The following is a 16,935-nucleotide window of genomic DNA, read 5'->3' on the forward strand; positions in this document are numbered from 1 at the left end:
TCTTGACTTTTCCATGGCAGTTTGGTGGCGGCGGGGGAGGAATGGTTTCAAGGCTTACCAATTGGATCTCTAGCAGTCACTGGGTCTGATGGCAGACTTGCAGGGCCCACACCAGCAGCATTGATTGCATACACACGGAACTGATAATCAGAACCTTCAATAAGACCAGTCACTTTATAAGAAACACCCAAAGTCATGGCTTTGATAGGATCTCGGTTAACTCTCTTCCATCTCTTTGAAGTGGTGTCTTTCATTTCTAGCCAGTACCCTGTCACAGGAGAGCCTCCATCATATTCTGGCTCTTCCCAGTTGACAGTCATGGAGTTGCGAGTCACACTGCTAACGGTTGGTTTATCTGGTGCTCCAGGGACAGCTATGGAAAAGAAATCACATTGATTTATAAGAATTTATGAAAAACAACAGATAAGAGTGATTTTTATATGTAAAACATGTCCTACTTACAGAAGAGGTTTCTTGCTGTTTCAGGTTCACTGTCAAGAGGCTCCCCAATGCCAAATTTGTTCTGGGCCATGATTCGGAACACATATTCATGGCCTTCTAGCAATTTGGGAATTGTGTACATGCACTCCTTAGGTTCACTAGAGACACGCACCCATGTCTTCCTATTAGCCTCTCTCTTCTCAATTACATAGTTTGTAATCTTAGACCCTCCATCATCCAAAGGTGGAAGCCAAGATAATGTCATTTGATCTGCCGAAACAGATTCAAACTTTATTGGTCCCACTGGAGGGCCAGGACGACCTAAAATGGTTTTAAAAAGGAAAGAAAATATTATAAGAATGATTTTAAAGCCCAATAATATATTTAGGAACAGAAAAACATGCAGTTTTAATAAAGCCATGCTATCTTTACCGAGGACATTCAGTCTCATCTCCTTTGATGCTGTTCCCAGATTATTCACAGCTGTGATGGTATATAAGCCAGTGTCACTCCTGCGAGACTGTGGAATAACTAAGGTGCACGTATCATCCACTACCAGTTTGTTGACGTGGGTGTCATAGACAACAGGTTCTTTTTTGTCAGGCTTCCTTGGAGGAGCTTTAAACCAGGTCAGTGCTGGGAATGGCACACCTTTAATTTTGGCCACAATGTTAACATCTGTTCCTTCTTCAACCTCCATGAATTCTTTTAGCTCAATTGATGGTGGGCCTAGATTATTTAAAAAAAAAAAGTGGTCACTAGGGACAGAAAGTAGAATTTATAGCGCCTATAAAGATATTTATATCTACTATCAGCAGGCTTCGTAGCCCAGCCCAATATGAAGAACAGATTTGACTTCAACTAATTTATACCAGTTTGGAGAACAGATATATGTAGTCATCATCCTTTATCGGACCTACAGGTGGCTATGTAACCAGCTATTGCCTCTCTCTTACCTGGTGGTAAGAGAAAGGGCAGAGAGAAGTGAAGATTGTAGTAGCATGATATTCCCTTTAATATACACACATATTTCCTTAAATATGCAGAGAGTTATGAGAGGACTTACTATTTTTATTCTGAGAGAACTCCCTTCCTAAGGAATACAACTGCTAGTAGAGGCAAAGCAACTTTCCATTTTCAATGAATCTAGTAGAAGAATGTGCAAAGAGGGTAGTGACTACACCCCTCCTAATTTTAGAAGAACTGAACAAACACAGCAGTAGGGATGGTAACAATAATAGAGGAAGAATTATTACATTTGTCTGTCTATATTTATTAAAATGGATGTATCTTAGAGAAAAAGAAACTTGATTGTGAAGATAAATGGGTCTCAAAATGTGCTGAGCAGTTAACTGCTTACTTTCTTCCCCTTTTGAGGATGATGCAGAAAATTATAGTAAGGAAACTCCAAACATCATCTCCTTCAAATAAGGGAAAGGTGTAACATAAAAGGAAATAGGTTAACTCTGTAGAAGTTGAGGGAATGAGTGATTAAGATGCCCACGTTCACATTCCACTCACAGTAGCCTCCTGACGGACAGATACTTCTCTTTTTTCTTTGGACTAATACTAAATTTCTAGGAAGGCATTCCTAAAGAGGACATTCTCGGTTACTATGCGGGGACTTACATGTCTGGTCTTTGACAGTCACTGGGCCCACAGTGGCTGAAGGTTTGCTGACTCCTGCAGCGTTGACAGCCTTGACTCTGAATTCATACTGGCCACCCTCGATGAGGTCTTCAACAGTAAATTCCAGTTCTTCCACATCACGCTTGTTGCACTGTTTCCATGCCTCTTTCTTTTTCCCAGTAGGGTCCCATGCAAGGCACTCAACAATATAGTGCGTGACAGGGGAGCCCCCATCGTTCTTTGGGGGTTTCCATGATAGGTGTACGGTGTTCTTTGTTACGAGGCCAATCTTGAGTTTAATGGGGGGGTCAGGAGGATCTTTAAAAATAGGGAAAGGAAGTACTAAGCATTGTTTATAATGACATACTTCAAATTTGGAAATTATTTTAATCTTGGATTAAAAAAAAACTTACATATTGGATCTCTGGCTGTGGTCCTCTGAATGGTTTCTGCAGGTGGACCAACACCAAAACGGTTTTCCGCACGCACGCGGAAGAAATACTGCTGTTCAGAGATGAGATCAGGAACCACAAATGTGGTGCTTCCACAGTTTGGATTGACCTTAGTCCAGGCTTTTCCATCAATAGTCTTCTTCTCTATAACATAGCCTTTGATCCTGTCTCCTCCATCGTCATCTGGCATCTTCCATGTGAGTCTGCAACTACCCCTTGTGATGTCACTGACTTTCAGATCTTTGGGTGGCCCTGGTACGTCTGTTGGATGCAAATCACCACGTAAACAATGTCATTTTGTTTAAAATAGTTTGTTCTCATTCTATGGTCACATTTAAAATCTTTCTTACCCATGACTTTGACTCTGCAATGTGCTGTCTTCTGTCCTGCTTTATTCTTGGCTGTGATGCTGTATTTGCCTGAGTGAGCTCGTGTGCATTCCGGAATAATAATTACTGATGAGTTTTCAGCAGTCTCCACCTATACAGAGAAAACAGTAGTCATACATCGGATGAAATAAGAGCAGTACTGCAGTCAACTATGTTCTGAATCACTTCAATTTTTTCTTTTTACCTGTGCATCCTCAGGTACGTCATGAACTCCATCCTGTTAGAAAAGATCGTTGTAGTATTAATATTCCTTAGAGTGAATCAATGGGAGACACAGAAAATTATATTTTTCTTACCTTCACTGCCTTCTTTGCCTTTCCATCAAACTCCCACGATGATTTTGGTGTTGCGCCCCTTGATGACAGCAGGAATCCTAATTTGGGAGCCAGCTTGACAAACCAGACAGTCTTGTGCTCCAATGTCAATAAAAACTTCTGGAACCTCTGTGATACCATGAATAATAGAACAGGATTTATCTTACCTTTTTCAAAAAAGTAAGTGACCTATCTCCGGGAAATTACTTTCGTAATCAGAACAAAGGATACATAAACGCAATAAAGGACGAGTACCTTGAATGTCTGTGGCAGGGATCTCTCCAGTTGTATCGCTTGGCTCGGATTCCCCGGCTTCATTGACAGCTTTCACTCTGAATCTGTACTTGCGGAGTTCTTTCAGATTTGGCACCACACATTCACAGGTGGTTAGCAGTTTGTCTGGCTCATTTACTTTTTTCCAGTCAGTACTGCCTTCTTCTTGCATCTCTACAATGTATCCTTTGATTGGACTGCCACCATCTTTGGCTGGAGGTTTCCATGCCAGCGAGATGCTGGACTTTGTTTTATCTTTGACCTCTGGGCAAGAAGGTGGCCCAGGTGGATCTAAGAAGAAGAAAAAAACAAATTGTAACAAATTTTGAAGCCAATGGAATGCTAGATTTAATCTAGATACTAAAGTAGGAATTCCGAAAGAATAAATTACCTTCCAGAGAAGAGAATATAAGAAATAGTATCTTTGCATTTCGCATTAATGTGAAACAAAAGAAAGCAAACAACTAACTGGGATTAAAAAAACTATACACTATCTCTAGATAGCTTTTTACCAATTGTGTATAAATAGAATATACATCTATTTTAAGATCCCTTTGAAGAGACTGAAATATTCTCTACTAAAAACTTGTTTTAATTTCCATTAAAAATTTTTTAAAAGATTTTATTTATCTGATACAGGGAGAGGGAGAAGCAGGCTCCCCACTGAGCAGGGAGCCCGATGCAGGGCTTGATCCCAGGACCCTGGGGTTATGACCTGAGCCAAAGGCAGCCACTTAACTGACTGAGCCACTCAGGTGCCCCTAATTTACGTTAAAATTAAAAAAAAATTCATTATTAGCTGATTGTATGCCCTTTAGGGAAAAGATCGATGCATAACAATCCTTTACATTTCTGACAGTGCTTTACCATTATAGAAAGCCTTTTTATTTTTTAATTTTTATTTTTNAAAGATCGATGCATAACAATCCTTTACATTTCTGACAGTGCTTTACCATTATAGAAAGCCTTTTTATTTTTTTATTTTTATTTTTTTTAAAGATTTTATTTATTTATTTGACAGAGACAGAGACAGCCAGCGAGAAAGGGAACACAAGCAGGGGGAGTGGGAGAGGAAGAAGCAGGCTCCTAGCGGAGGAGCCTGATGTGGGGCTCGATCCCATAACGCCGGGATCACGCCCTGAGCCGAAGGCAGACGCGCAACCGCTGTGCCACCCAGGCGCCCCAATAGAAAGCCTTTTTAACCCTAGCTCTTCCTCTCTAGTGCCTAGCACAGTTCCTTGCACATAGCAAATGTTCAATATGAGCTTGCTAGATGAATGAATGAATGACTACTTCATTTTAAATATATGCTCCATATAGAACTTAAGAGTTTTTTTTTTTTTAAANTTTTTTTTTTAAAGATTTTATTTATTTATTTGACAGAGATAGAGACAGCTAGCGAGAGAGGGAACACAAGCAGGGGGAGTGGGAAAGGAAGAAGCAGGCTCATAGCGGAGGAGCCTGATGTGGGGCTCGATCCCATAATGCCGGGATCACGCCCTGAGCCGAAGGCAGATGTTTAACCGCTGTGCCGCCCAGGCGCCCCAGAACTTAGAGTATTTTAAATCTTTTTAACAAGTAGCTGAATTTTTTTTTCTAACAGAGGATCTAATCAGATATATAGCAAATATAATTAATCATTAAGGCCATGGTATTTTAATTTTTGAAATGATCTGCTAAGTAGAGCTTTCAGAAGAATTTTTTTTTTATTTGACCTCACAGACTGTGCCTGAGAATCTCATATCTTTGGTCAATATATGCTGGTGAAAAGTTAACATTTTGCTTTTTGTTGAACTCCAACTAGAGGGTCTCTTTAGGGAGGGAGATCATTTCCATAGTATCTAATGGGATAGGGGTATGGGAACCGAGAGGAGCTTATAGTCTAGGGTCTTTATCATTGTGATTCCTCAGAAATATACACACATATAGCTGTGTGTGTAGTGTGTATATATGTATATACATACACACATATATATGTACTTCTGATACTCTATGTAAGTATAGGGTTTTTACTTTAATAAGCTGGCATAGAAAAATGCAAGAAATTTAAGAGCAGAATTATCCATTTAGTGTCTGTGCTCTTTGTAAGCTCTAGAAATGGAAGCCGACTTACATATAGGATCTCCTGCAATAGCTGGATCTGATGGTTCACTGGGAGGACCAACTCCTGCAGCATTTATTGCCATTGCTCTGAACTGGTATTTAACACCTTCAATCAAGCGGGGAACGTTGAATTCCACGCCTTTCAATCCCACTTTGGTTATTGGTGCTCGGCTAACACGTGACCAGTAGGCACCTCCCTCTTCTCGCTTTTCCAGCCAGTAGCCAGTAATTGGAGAGCCTCCATTGTCCAGAGGAGGAGTCCAGCTCACTAGCATCGACCCTTTGGTGCGCTCCAGAACTTTTGGTTTTCCCGGAGGTCCAGGGAGGCGGAAGGGATCTTGAATGACAACTTTATCTGATTTGCAGTCATCACTGATTCCATATTTATTCACTGCCCTAACTCGGAACTCATACTGACCGTTGGGGATAAGTTTCCAGACCTAGAAATCAGATGAATGATGATTTCTTAAAAACAACATACTTATGTTGATTTCACTTATTTTAAAATTCAAGTTCTTTTCGTAGGGAAGACAATGAAAAGAAATTATTAAAATCAAGTAAATATATAGTTTAACAATACATAGACTCAAATGTGGAGAAAGCATCCACAACTAATTATTGAACACTACATCAAAAACTAATGATGTACTATGTGTTGGTTAACTGAATTTAAAAAAATTAAAAAAATTTATGTGTATTTATTGTTCCTAACAGTGGATCTCTCAAAAGAGAATTGGTTTACCAAATAGTATTTACTGAGTTGCCTTATGTGCAGTTTTGAGTTTAAGCATTAAATTCCAAGACTATGCCAGAATGGTGTTAATTCAGAGTCATGTCCTTTTAATGTGTATAAGAAAACACTTAGGATAATTTACCCCATATTTCCTCTCTACAGCAGAGTTGGTGACTTCTTCCCATTCACTTTTCTTCCTGCTTGCATCACGTTTGTCAATGACATAATGGGTGATTTCACTGCCACCATTGTCTAGAGGGGCATCCCATGTCAAGTAGCAAGATTCAGCTTTAATGTCAGTAACAGCAAGATTTCTTGGTGGTGATGGACGATCTGGAAAGGAGCCAAGGGAGGAGAATGAGAAGACAATTCTTAAACAGACACTGGACTTGGTTTTGAGCAAAGGAAGCAGGTCCCTTACCATATACTTCCACATGAACGTTTCGGAACACTGAACCCAGGCGATTGGAAGCAGTAATGGTGTAAGTGCCTTTGTCTTCCCGGACGGCTTTGGGAATGATAAGCTCAGTTTTTGCCTCACTTCGGGATACTTCTTCCTTTGTTATCTTAAGTGCATCAGTGGGTTTTTCAATCACAGTTTCATTCTTGGACCACTCAATCTTAGGCATTGGAAGGCCTGTCACATCTGCAGGGATGTTAACAGGCTCTCCTGCCTTAACTTTGATAGTGTCTCCTCGAACAGACAGGCGCAACTTAATAGTTGGAGGCACTGTAAAGAGAAGGGAAAGAAAAAGTCATAAGATGTTTGCTCAACCTATGAGATAAAGGCAGCACCATAAAGTGCGCTAAAATCAGGCTCAGATTCCACACCTTCGTCATCTTGTATGACCACATTAAGAGGCAGGGATGGTTCACTTTCCCCAACGGCATTGACGGCTTTGACACGGAATTCATACATTTGGTGTTCATCGAGATCTTCAACCAGAAGAGATGTGGTTGGGCAGAGTCGCTTGTTAACTCTTTCAAAGTCGGGTTTGTCGTGACGCCGTTTTTCAATGATATAGCCTTGGATGGGACTGCCACCGTTACTGCGGGGCTCTTTCCAGTCAAGGGTGATAGTGGACTTCGTCCTTTCTGTGTATGTGAGCCTCTCAGGAGACGTTGGAGGACCTTAAATCAGAGGCAAGTTGAAATGACAAGCATCAAATAAATATTCATGTAAGAGAGAGTATTTCACTTCAAATTAGTTATGTGAAAAATAGGTTTCTGTTTGGCATAACCTTACATCCATCTTTAAAATCCTTCTGCAAACATATCAGTTACAGAATGATATGTATTCCTAATAGGCAGAGTTTTTCTTAGTAAGCTTTACAGTCAAAATTGTGGATTAAAAATAAATCGAAGGGCATGTATGCTTTTGTTATTTCTAGCACTTTAGATCTTTTACGCCTCTGTCACTGGGAGAGCTTCTGACCCTAATGAAGTAGAAAAGAAGGTCTGTGAAGTTTCGCCTTGGATGACCAGCTGAGCTCAAAGTGTTTCCGTGATTAACAGACAGCGGATAGCACTACTGAACACACTTTGAGCCACGTTGCCTCAAAGCGGGGGTTTAAAATGGAGCAGAAAGAGAATTTATGCAATCCTGCTGTAGTTTTGTGCCCAAAGGACAAAACAAAGAAGTGTGAATGCTAACACTAGACCTAATCCTCTCCTGTTGATTATTATTGCAACCCGAAGCTGAGCTGTGTGGTGGAAGCTCAGCTCTGCTCTGCTCCCTCTCGTACAGCTTGACCCATAGCAGACACGTGTGAGATGAACTGTCACAGTGAGGATGTAATTTTCTTTTTTTGGTTGGTAGGGAGGTGGTGATGGAGGAGGAATAAAGCCTCTGTTTCTTGGGGAATGGGTTGGGCGAATTTCTTGGATGGGTTGTCAGGATGTATCTCCAAGTGTGTCCAATGTTAGGCTTTCACATTTGTTCCTATTAAGGAGATTTCCTTTCGTTAGATTTCTATTCTCTGGTGGCTTTTTCTGATTCTGGGCCTCCGTATCCTTCCAGTGTGGAGACTATTTGAGGGCTAAAGGAAGACTAAGACATTTATCATAAGGCTGTTGTCGATCCTGTAATCTTTCAAAAATAATGAACTCCCTTTAACTACTAAAGTTATTAAGTGAATTACTCCAGTGTATTCTATTGCAGAGATGGAGTATGTCTAACTATTTTTAGGTCATTGTTAAGCTGCAGTAGAGTCAGGTTTTTCAGTATGCAAAAGCATGCATGGATTTATGTAAAAATTACAGTGAGCCAAAAATTACGTTGAAATTATAGCAAATACAGTATTCTTAAAGTTGCTGGTAGTTATTTGATTTACCTTTCTTATCACTCTCTAGCTATAGATCATGGGACTCCTGGGGAGTTTGAAATAAGGCTCAATAAATAAATGACATAACTAGAAGCAAACGCAAAGAAAACACAACGAAAACCTCTTTTACCTAGTGGATCAACTGCAAGAATTGGTCCTATTTCAACAGGAGGGCCACAGCCAAACTTGTTCTTGGCAATCACACGGAACATATATTCTTGCCCCTCAATGAGGCCTGTGATGTCACATTTAGATCTCTCAGTCTCAATTGGTTGTCTCCAGGTATGCATCTTAGCATCTTTTCTTTCAATAATGAAACCTGTGATTTCACTTCCTCCATCATCTGCGGGATCAGACCAGTTAAGTAAACACATCTTTCTGTTTGTTACAACAGGTTTTAAGTCAAGAACTGGTCCAGGAACATCTGAAAAATTAAAAAAACCATAAAAATCAATGCGATCAATAGTATCACTTAGGAGAACCCTATGAGAATCCATGTAACATTCCTTACCAAAAATTTCTACTCTGGCTGCCGCAGATTTGGAACCACAGCTATTGGTAGCTGTGATCACGTATCTGCCATGATCTTTTCTCAATGCATTCTTGATAATTAGATCAGATTTGTTTCCAACGTTCTCTATTACAACACGGTCTTTATCCAGCTCCCCTTCTTCTATGGTCCATACTCTGGTAGGCACCGGACGACCAGTTACCACAGCTGGAATTCTCAGAGTCTTTCCAGCCATTATTTGTATTCCAGCTTTGACAGAAACATCTAGTTCCACGCTCGGAGGCTCTGTTTTAAAGAGAACAGTAATACGTTAGCCCAAGAAAGATGGGAAAAAAAAATCCCATATTAGGAAAATATCCATAATATTACTCATGTAACTGTTAAATTACCTTGTGGTTCAGCCACAGTAACAGGTCCTGTCTCTCCCGGTGGTCCTTCACCTGCAGCGTTGACAGCACTCACTCGAAGTTTATAATCAGCACCCTCTCGGATTTCTCTGACAGTGTACTGACGGGGCTTGATCATCTTCTCCGTGCAGCGTGACCATTCATTTGTGCCAACCAGCTGCTTATCAACAAAGTAGCCAACAATTTCCCCACCACCATTGAAAGCTGGGGGTTCCCATTCTAGATCAATAGTTGTAGAGCTTGTGTCCGTGACTCTTGGGACAGGTGGCCCCGGTGGAGCTAGAATGAATGCAGATAGATACACAAATCAGAACTCACTGAAGCTTTTCAAATGGACAACTTGCTCTATCCACTTTTCCCCAGAATGCATTGCATGTAATATGGGTAAGTACTGTCTTGTGAAACTTTTAAGTTATATATACAGATGTTTAGGGGGTGGGGGAATGGGATAGACTGGTGATGGGTAGTAAGGAGGGGACGTGTTGCATGGTGCACTGGGTGTTATATGCAACTAATGAATCATCGAACTTTACATCAGAAACCAGGGATGTACTGTATGGTGACTAACATAATATAATAAAAAAACATTAAAATAAAAAAAATATACAGATGTTTAAAATTTTACAATTGTAACCTTAATATGTGTCTGTAGTCATTGTTAGAATTCTAATTTTTTTTTTGGTAAATTTAAGGTATACAACATGATGATTTGATACATATATTGCAAAATGATCACCACAATGTTAGTTTTTACCTCCATCTCCTTACACATTTATCATTCTTTTGGTAGTGATAACATTCAAGATCTACTCTCTTAACAGCTTTCAAGCATATAATATAGTACTTAAGTGACTTAATTATAGTCACCATGCTGTACCCCACTCACTTTGTAAGAAATTACTTACAGATTGGATCACGTGCTGTTTTGGGATCTGAAGGGGGACTGAACTTTCCAGGTCCAGCTGCATTTTCGGCACATACTCTGAAGACATAGGTGAGTCCTTCTAATAGGCCTTCTACGTTGGTCTTCAAAGAATTCAGAAGGCTTCTGTTGACACGAGTCCAATGTGTACTATTAACCTCACGTTTTTCAAGCCAATAACCCAAGATGGGACTTCCATTATCTTTCGGTTCATTCCATTTCACTAGCATACTGTTGCTGGTTACATCTTCTACAATGGGCTTATCGGGTGCATCAGGTGGTTCTGATAAAAGAAAAATAGCATGTTTGAATTAATTCCCTAGGATGATATAAAAACTCAAGTTTATAAGCTATGATAATGTATATACCCATGCATATGATAAAAAAGCAAAGTGTAGATGCTAAAAGAACCTTACCAAATGGATCTTTAGCTATAAGTGGCTTTGAAACACATGGTGGTCCAGGCCCAAACCTATTTTCAGCTCTTACACGAAAGAGGTACTCTTTTCCTTCAATCAGTTTTGTCACTGAGTATTTGCAGTGTCTAAGTGTTGAAGTGACAGTAATCCACTCTGAGTCAGGTTTTGTCTTGTCTTTCTTTTCCAAAGTGTAGTTTATAATTTCACTGCCACCATCATCAAGGGGTGGTTCCCATTTACAGAGGACGGAGTTCTTTCTAATATCTTCAAATACAAAGTTGATTGGTGGTCCCGGTGTATCTAATATTTCAAAAAACATTAGTGATTAAAAATTTGAGTAGAAGTGGTTGCAGTGGAAAATATCGATGTCAGCATGCCCCTTTAACATAAACTTCTGTTTTTCCTACATCTGTCTTTGTATCACATTAGCTAACAACAAGTTTGGTTGATTTCGTTTACGTAGCTGGGAGGAAAAAATGGGACTGAGGATACCTTGCTGAGGCTATTTCCTACTTCTTTTTTCCCCCTCCCCCTGGCCCAAACCCCTTTTTTATGCTTTACTAAAACTCTTATATAGACTTTCTTCCATTGAGAAGTGTAGCTGTACCTACTTACCCAGCACACAGACAGTACAAGGAGCTTTGGCAATACCATGGTCATTTTCAGCTTTGATCATATACAGGCCATGGTCAGGTCGGAGAGAATCTCGGACCCGTAGCTGAGATTCTCCCTTTTTACTGTTGTCGATACTCAAACGTTCTGTCAGCTGCAGGACAAATGGTTCCTCCTCTTCTTGAACTTCACCCCTCTTCCTCCTAATTGTGGGTGCTACTCGCTTCTTAATTTCTTCCGGTGTAATGACTTTTTCATCCTTTAGCCACGTAATAGTTGGGTAAGGTGACCCAGAGATGGTTGCGTCAAGTGCGATTTCATCACCCCGTTTCACTTCGAGGCTTGTTCTCATAATGACCTTCGGGGCATCTGTAATGATTTAAAGACAGTAATTGCTTTCGATTCTTTTTTTTTTTTTTTTAAAGATTTCATTTATCTATTCGACAGAGATAGAGACAGCCAGCGAGAGAGGGAACACAAGCAGGGGGAGTGGGAGAGGAAGAAGCAGGCTCACAGCGGAGGAGCCCGACGTGGGGCTCGATCCCACAACGCCAGGATCACGCCCTGAGCCGAAGGCAGACGCCCAACCGCCGCGCCACCCAGGCGCCCCTGCTTTCGATTCTGATCAAAACATCCAATGAAACATTATCTCTTTTATGGTACAATGGGAAAATGGCAACCCCATTAAACAAAACTTACCAATAGGATCTACAGCTTTGGTTGGAGGAGTGGCCCGAGAAGGTTCACTAATGCCAGCAGCATTTTCTGCTCGCACTCGGAATTGGTATTCCTTTCCCTCTTCAAGTCCTTTTGCTGTATAGGTCAGGACAGGTACTAGGTGTTCATTGCATCTCTTCCATTTGTCTTCACCCTTAGCAATCTTTTCTATGATGTAACCCATTATTTTGCTCCCTCCATCGTACAAAGGCGGCTTCCACGTAATAGTCATTGCCTTAGCTGTAGGATTATGAACCTCAACATCTATAGGTGGATCAGGGGGCTCTGAAGAATAAGGAAAAACCTGTTACTATGTACGTTTTTAATATAAACCCAACTTTTTTAAATAAAAATTTGCATATTAATTCCTAGCTGTATTATATCCGTGCCCAAACTTACGCTTTGGATCTTGAGCAATGACTGGATTTTTCAGTTCAATATATTCGCCTCCACCAATCTTGTTGACAGCTTTAACACGGAAGAAGTATTCACCGTTCGGTATGAGATCTTTTACGGTCCAAGCCAGTTTGTTCTCACCAGACATGACTGGTATATATGTCCTCCTCCCAGCCTCTCTGCGTTCCAGGACGTAATGAAGGATTGGGCTTCCACCATCGTATTCTGGAGGTTCCCAGGTTAATTTACAAGAACTCTTGGTCACGTCACTTGCTTTAATATCTTTGCATGGTCCAGGTAGGCCTATCAGAAATGAAATGATAATTATTGTAAGATGAAAAGTCAGCATGTTATAGTACACTCTTTTTCTAAGTGGGACTATCCACATTTTGGGTGGGATAATATTTGATGTGTTGGAGTATCCCCTCCTTACACTGCAGGCCATTTAGCATCCTTGGCCCCCAATTACTAAATGTCAGTAGCCCCCCTGAGTCTTTGTTCCAAGCAAAGGTGCCCCTCCCCCTCACAAATTTTTAAACACCATCCGCACGGGATGGGGTAGAAAATATTACTGATCCTGGTGAAAACACTATAGAAAAATGCAAATACAATTAATAAATGAATATTGGCAATTTAAACATTCTTTGGATATACTCTTTTATTTAGTACTTCACATGCTAGTAATCACAACAAAAGTAAATTAGTTTAATCAGAATTTAACTAGCAATTTCACCTCTATAATTGTTTTGCTTCTCATATGGGAAGAAATCAATCACCTAGAAGGACATTTAGCTTACAAATGGCCAACTCATGAAACTCTTTATACTAACCCTGCAAAGTTAACTAATTTTCCTAACATGTGAAGAAGAATATCTGGTATTTCATCAAAGAATGATTACCTATGACTTTGACATTGATTTTTCCAGTTGCTGAGCCGAGCTTGTTCTCCAGCGTAATGGTATAAACTCCAGCATCCGCATGGACACACTTGGGAACTTCAAGGTGTGCAGAGATGTGATCATTCTTCATTGTTAATCTATCACTTGCTTTGACTTCTTTGCCATCTTTATGCCAACTAACGGTTGGAACTGGGACAGCTCGGAAGGGAACAGGAATGCTTAACTTTTCACCTTCAATAACAACAATGTCATGTGTCTCCATGTCAATTGTTGGCTTGCCTGTAAGATATCCAAAAGAGGGGAAAAAAAGATATGTCAAAGGGCAATGTATAAGCAAAGCCTGTTTTATTAATTATAAAAGAAATGGTGTTCTTACAGTCTGGGTCTTTGGCAACCACATTTTCGGAGATTTCAGATGGCTCACTGACACCAACAGCATTGACAGCTCTCACTCTCAGAACGTACTCCTTGTCAGGAACAACACCTTCTTCAACTTTGAATTTCAAGTCTTTTATGGGGCGAGAATTAACTCGCATCCATTTCTCAGTGCCTACTGGACACATTTCAACATGGTATCCTATAATAGGACTTCCACCATTTTTCTCTGGAGGCTTCCAGGCAATGGCAATGTGCTTTCGCCCAGCATCAGTCACATGCAAGTCAAGGGGAGGTGAAGGAGGACCTGAAAAAAGAGTGAAACATTCACATCCGTGATCTCATCATCAAGCTCTAGACAATATCCTTTGCATAATTGATGCAACTTACTTGTTGGATCTTCAATTGCCAGGATTTCTGTGGGTTCACTTGGGTGACCAACGCCTGCTTCATTTTCTGCCCGAACCTGAAACTGGACCTCTGTTCCTTCAATGACATCAGTTACTCTGAAGTTACAGTCAGGTCCTGAGGTCTTTCCAGCTTTCACCCAACGGGTACCTAACTTTTCTTTCTTCTCAATGATATATCTATTAAAATAAAACATTTCATTAGCATTAATAGGGAAAACAAAGTTATGAATTTTCAGCTGAGTGTAAATTATTCTTTATGAATTAATTAAAATTTTACCTCTGTATTGGTCGTCCACCATCATTTTTCGGTGGTTCCCACTTCAGGTCAACATGTCGCTTGGTTACATCAACCACTGCAAGAGCGTAGGGTGGCCCAGGGGTGGCTAGAAGCAAAATATTCAATGGTTAGAAAAAGCAGAGAGAAAGGTAATAATCTACGACAAATGGCGTCACAAAGATGAAGTCAGAGAACATACTAAAGGTATCTTTGGCCAGGACAGAGTCTTCAATTTCACAGTAGTCACTTTGTCCTATGGCATTTTCTGCAGCAACTCGGAATACGTATAAAGAGCCCTCTGTCAGTGGGGTTACGGTGCACTTGGTGTCCTTGACAGTTGTGTCCACTGTTTGCCAGCCTTTTCGCCTCACATCTCTCTTTTCCACAATGTAGTTGGTGATGGGGGACCCTCCATCTTTCTCAGGAACTGTCCACTTGAGGTCTGCTGTATTTTTTGTGATATTAATAACTTCAAGCCAGCGAGGTGGTGATGGAGGATCTGAAGAAGAAAAAGAGAATTAGATTTTTTTATTGTCCAATATTTAGTCTTCACTGAATTCTCTCATAGTAACTAGGAAATCACATAGCAAGGATGAAATAATCTAGTAATGAGTTTTTCATTTTTCTCATATTGTATTTCTCAGATATACTTTAGAAGAACTTACATACTTTAAGCATCAAGAGTGACTTACATAGTTTTTCCCTGCAAAGCACAGGGTCACTGGGTTCGCTGGGCTCACTTTCTCCAGCCTTGTTTACAGCTCTGACTCGGAATGAGTATTCCTGCCCTTCCATGAGACCGGTGAGCAAATGCTGAGTGGTGGGAACACCTTCAGCCACTCGGACCCAGTCATCTGTTCCGGTCTTTAGCATTTCAATGACATAAGACTCAATCTTTGCCCCTCCATCATGTTCTGGCTTTGTCCAATTCAACATCAATGATGTTTTGCCTACATCTTTCACAGTTGGTTTTCCAGGAGGCCATGGAGGATCTGCAAACCAATGAAATAAAACCATTATTTAGGTTTGTCAAAAAAAGAATTAATAGAAGCTTCAAAATAGCCACAGAAAGATATATAAATAATACCTATGGGATCCTTTATTAAGATTGGTTCAGTTGTTTTACTTGGTTTTCCAGGTCCAGCAAGATTTTCAGCCAACACACGGAATCTGTACTTTTTCTTATTGGTGAGACCTTTCACTCTGAATTAGGGACAAAGTGTGAATTGGATACCATGATCAGCAGAAACCTATGTGTATTTTACACAGAAGGGGCTAATTTGTTTAAATTGTAAAAAAACTGATATTGAAATTTAACTGAAAAGATTTCATTATAAATTTAGATTTGGTCAAATGCACCACTGTAATTATAGTATCTATAACAGTGGTCATTCTCATAATATACTGGAAGACCACTTTGCAACTTACAGAAAGTCAATATTTTATAGTAAAGAAATTAAGAAATGTGTCCTTGAATGGAATTTATATCATTTTTGAAATTATGTAGTAATACAAAATATAAAAATAATTTAAAATTTTATGGTAATATATAAGAATGCATAATCAAAAGGAATGCTAAAGAATGAAAAATCATATATACTGCTATCTTAACATCCTGCTGGAGATAATTGGACATACCTATATGTTGTGTCCTTTACTGGCATCTTATTGCATCTGACCCATTTATCAGTATCAGGATCTAATCTTTCAACCCAGTATCCAGTGATTGGGCTGCCACCATCATCGTCAGGCTCACACCATGTGAGAGTAACTGCATCTTTAGTGATATCAGAAGGTTCAAGGCGAGTTGGAGGTCCAGGTGGATCTACAGGCAGAATAAGGATATAAGTGTTACATGTCCTGTATATAAATTTGACATTCAAATCCAAGTTTGGCACAAGAATCTTTTTAAAATAATTTTGGCCAATGGATTAATGAGAAACTTACCAAACTGAAATTTAGCTGTTATTGGAGAGGCTTGAACTGGTTCACCAACACCATACATGTTTTCTGCAGCCACTCTGAAGATGTATTCTTTGTTGGGTGTTAATTTGGTTGCCTTGTAGTTTGTATCCTTGACAGTTGATGAGAGCTTGTGCCATACTTCACTGTCAGTCGCTCTTCTCTCCACAACATAGTTTGTGATTTTAGATCCACCATCATCGCGTGGTGGGTTCCATGTTAGAAGGCATGATTCATTGGTCACTTCTGTGACGTCAAAAGCAGCTGGTGGTCCAGGTTTGTCTATGGATGACATTACACATTCAGGAAAAAAAAGCATTTTAAAAAATCCTGTTTGATTTTAAAAAGGAGCTGCGATGAGTTTGCCCAT

General features: G+C 40.0%; 1 protein-coding gene across 1 annotated transcript in view; it reads right to left on the minus strand.

Annotated features, from left to right (window-relative positions):
- Positions 1–16,935, minus strand: part of TTN (titin) — a 271,544-nt gene that overhangs the window by 70,379 nt on the left and 184,230 nt on the right. Inside the window, 31 exon segments of the mRNA XM_034654809.1 lie at positions 59–373; positions 463–762; positions 874–1,170; positions 2,071–2,388; positions 2,484–2,783; positions 2,873–3,002; positions 3,096–3,128; positions 3,208–3,259; positions 3,261–3,354; positions 3,481–3,789; positions 5,612–6,041; positions 6,477–6,667; positions 6,756–7,064; positions 7,166–7,465; positions 8,789–9,082; positions 9,170–9,454; positions 9,559–9,855; positions 10,482–10,781; positions 10,915–11,217; positions 11,533–11,898; positions 12,229–12,531; positions 12,646–12,945; positions 13,542–13,820; positions 13,918–14,223; positions 14,307–14,503; positions 14,604–14,709; positions 14,803–15,102; positions 15,296–15,595; positions 15,691–15,806; positions 16,242–16,428; positions 16,551–16,847. Coding sequence (XP_034510700.1) covers positions 59–373; positions 463–762; positions 874–1,170; positions 2,071–2,388; positions 2,484–2,783; positions 2,873–3,002; positions 3,096–3,128; positions 3,208–3,259; positions 3,261–3,354; positions 3,481–3,789; positions 5,612–6,041; positions 6,477–6,667; positions 6,756–7,064; positions 7,166–7,465; positions 8,789–9,082; positions 9,170–9,454; positions 9,559–9,855; positions 10,482–10,781; positions 10,915–11,217; positions 11,533–11,898; positions 12,229–12,531; positions 12,646–12,945; positions 13,542–13,820; positions 13,918–14,223; positions 14,307–14,503; positions 14,604–14,709; positions 14,803–15,102; positions 15,296–15,595; positions 15,691–15,806; positions 16,242–16,428; positions 16,551–16,847 — 7,914 coding nt within the window.

Source organism: Ailuropoda melanoleuca, chromosome 2 (genome assembly GCF_002007445.2).
Source record: "Ailuropoda melanoleuca isolate Jingjing chromosome 2, ASM200744v2, whole genome shotgun sequence".
Taxonomy (NCBI): domain Eukaryota; kingdom Metazoa; phylum Chordata; class Mammalia; order Carnivora; family Ursidae; genus Ailuropoda; species Ailuropoda melanoleuca.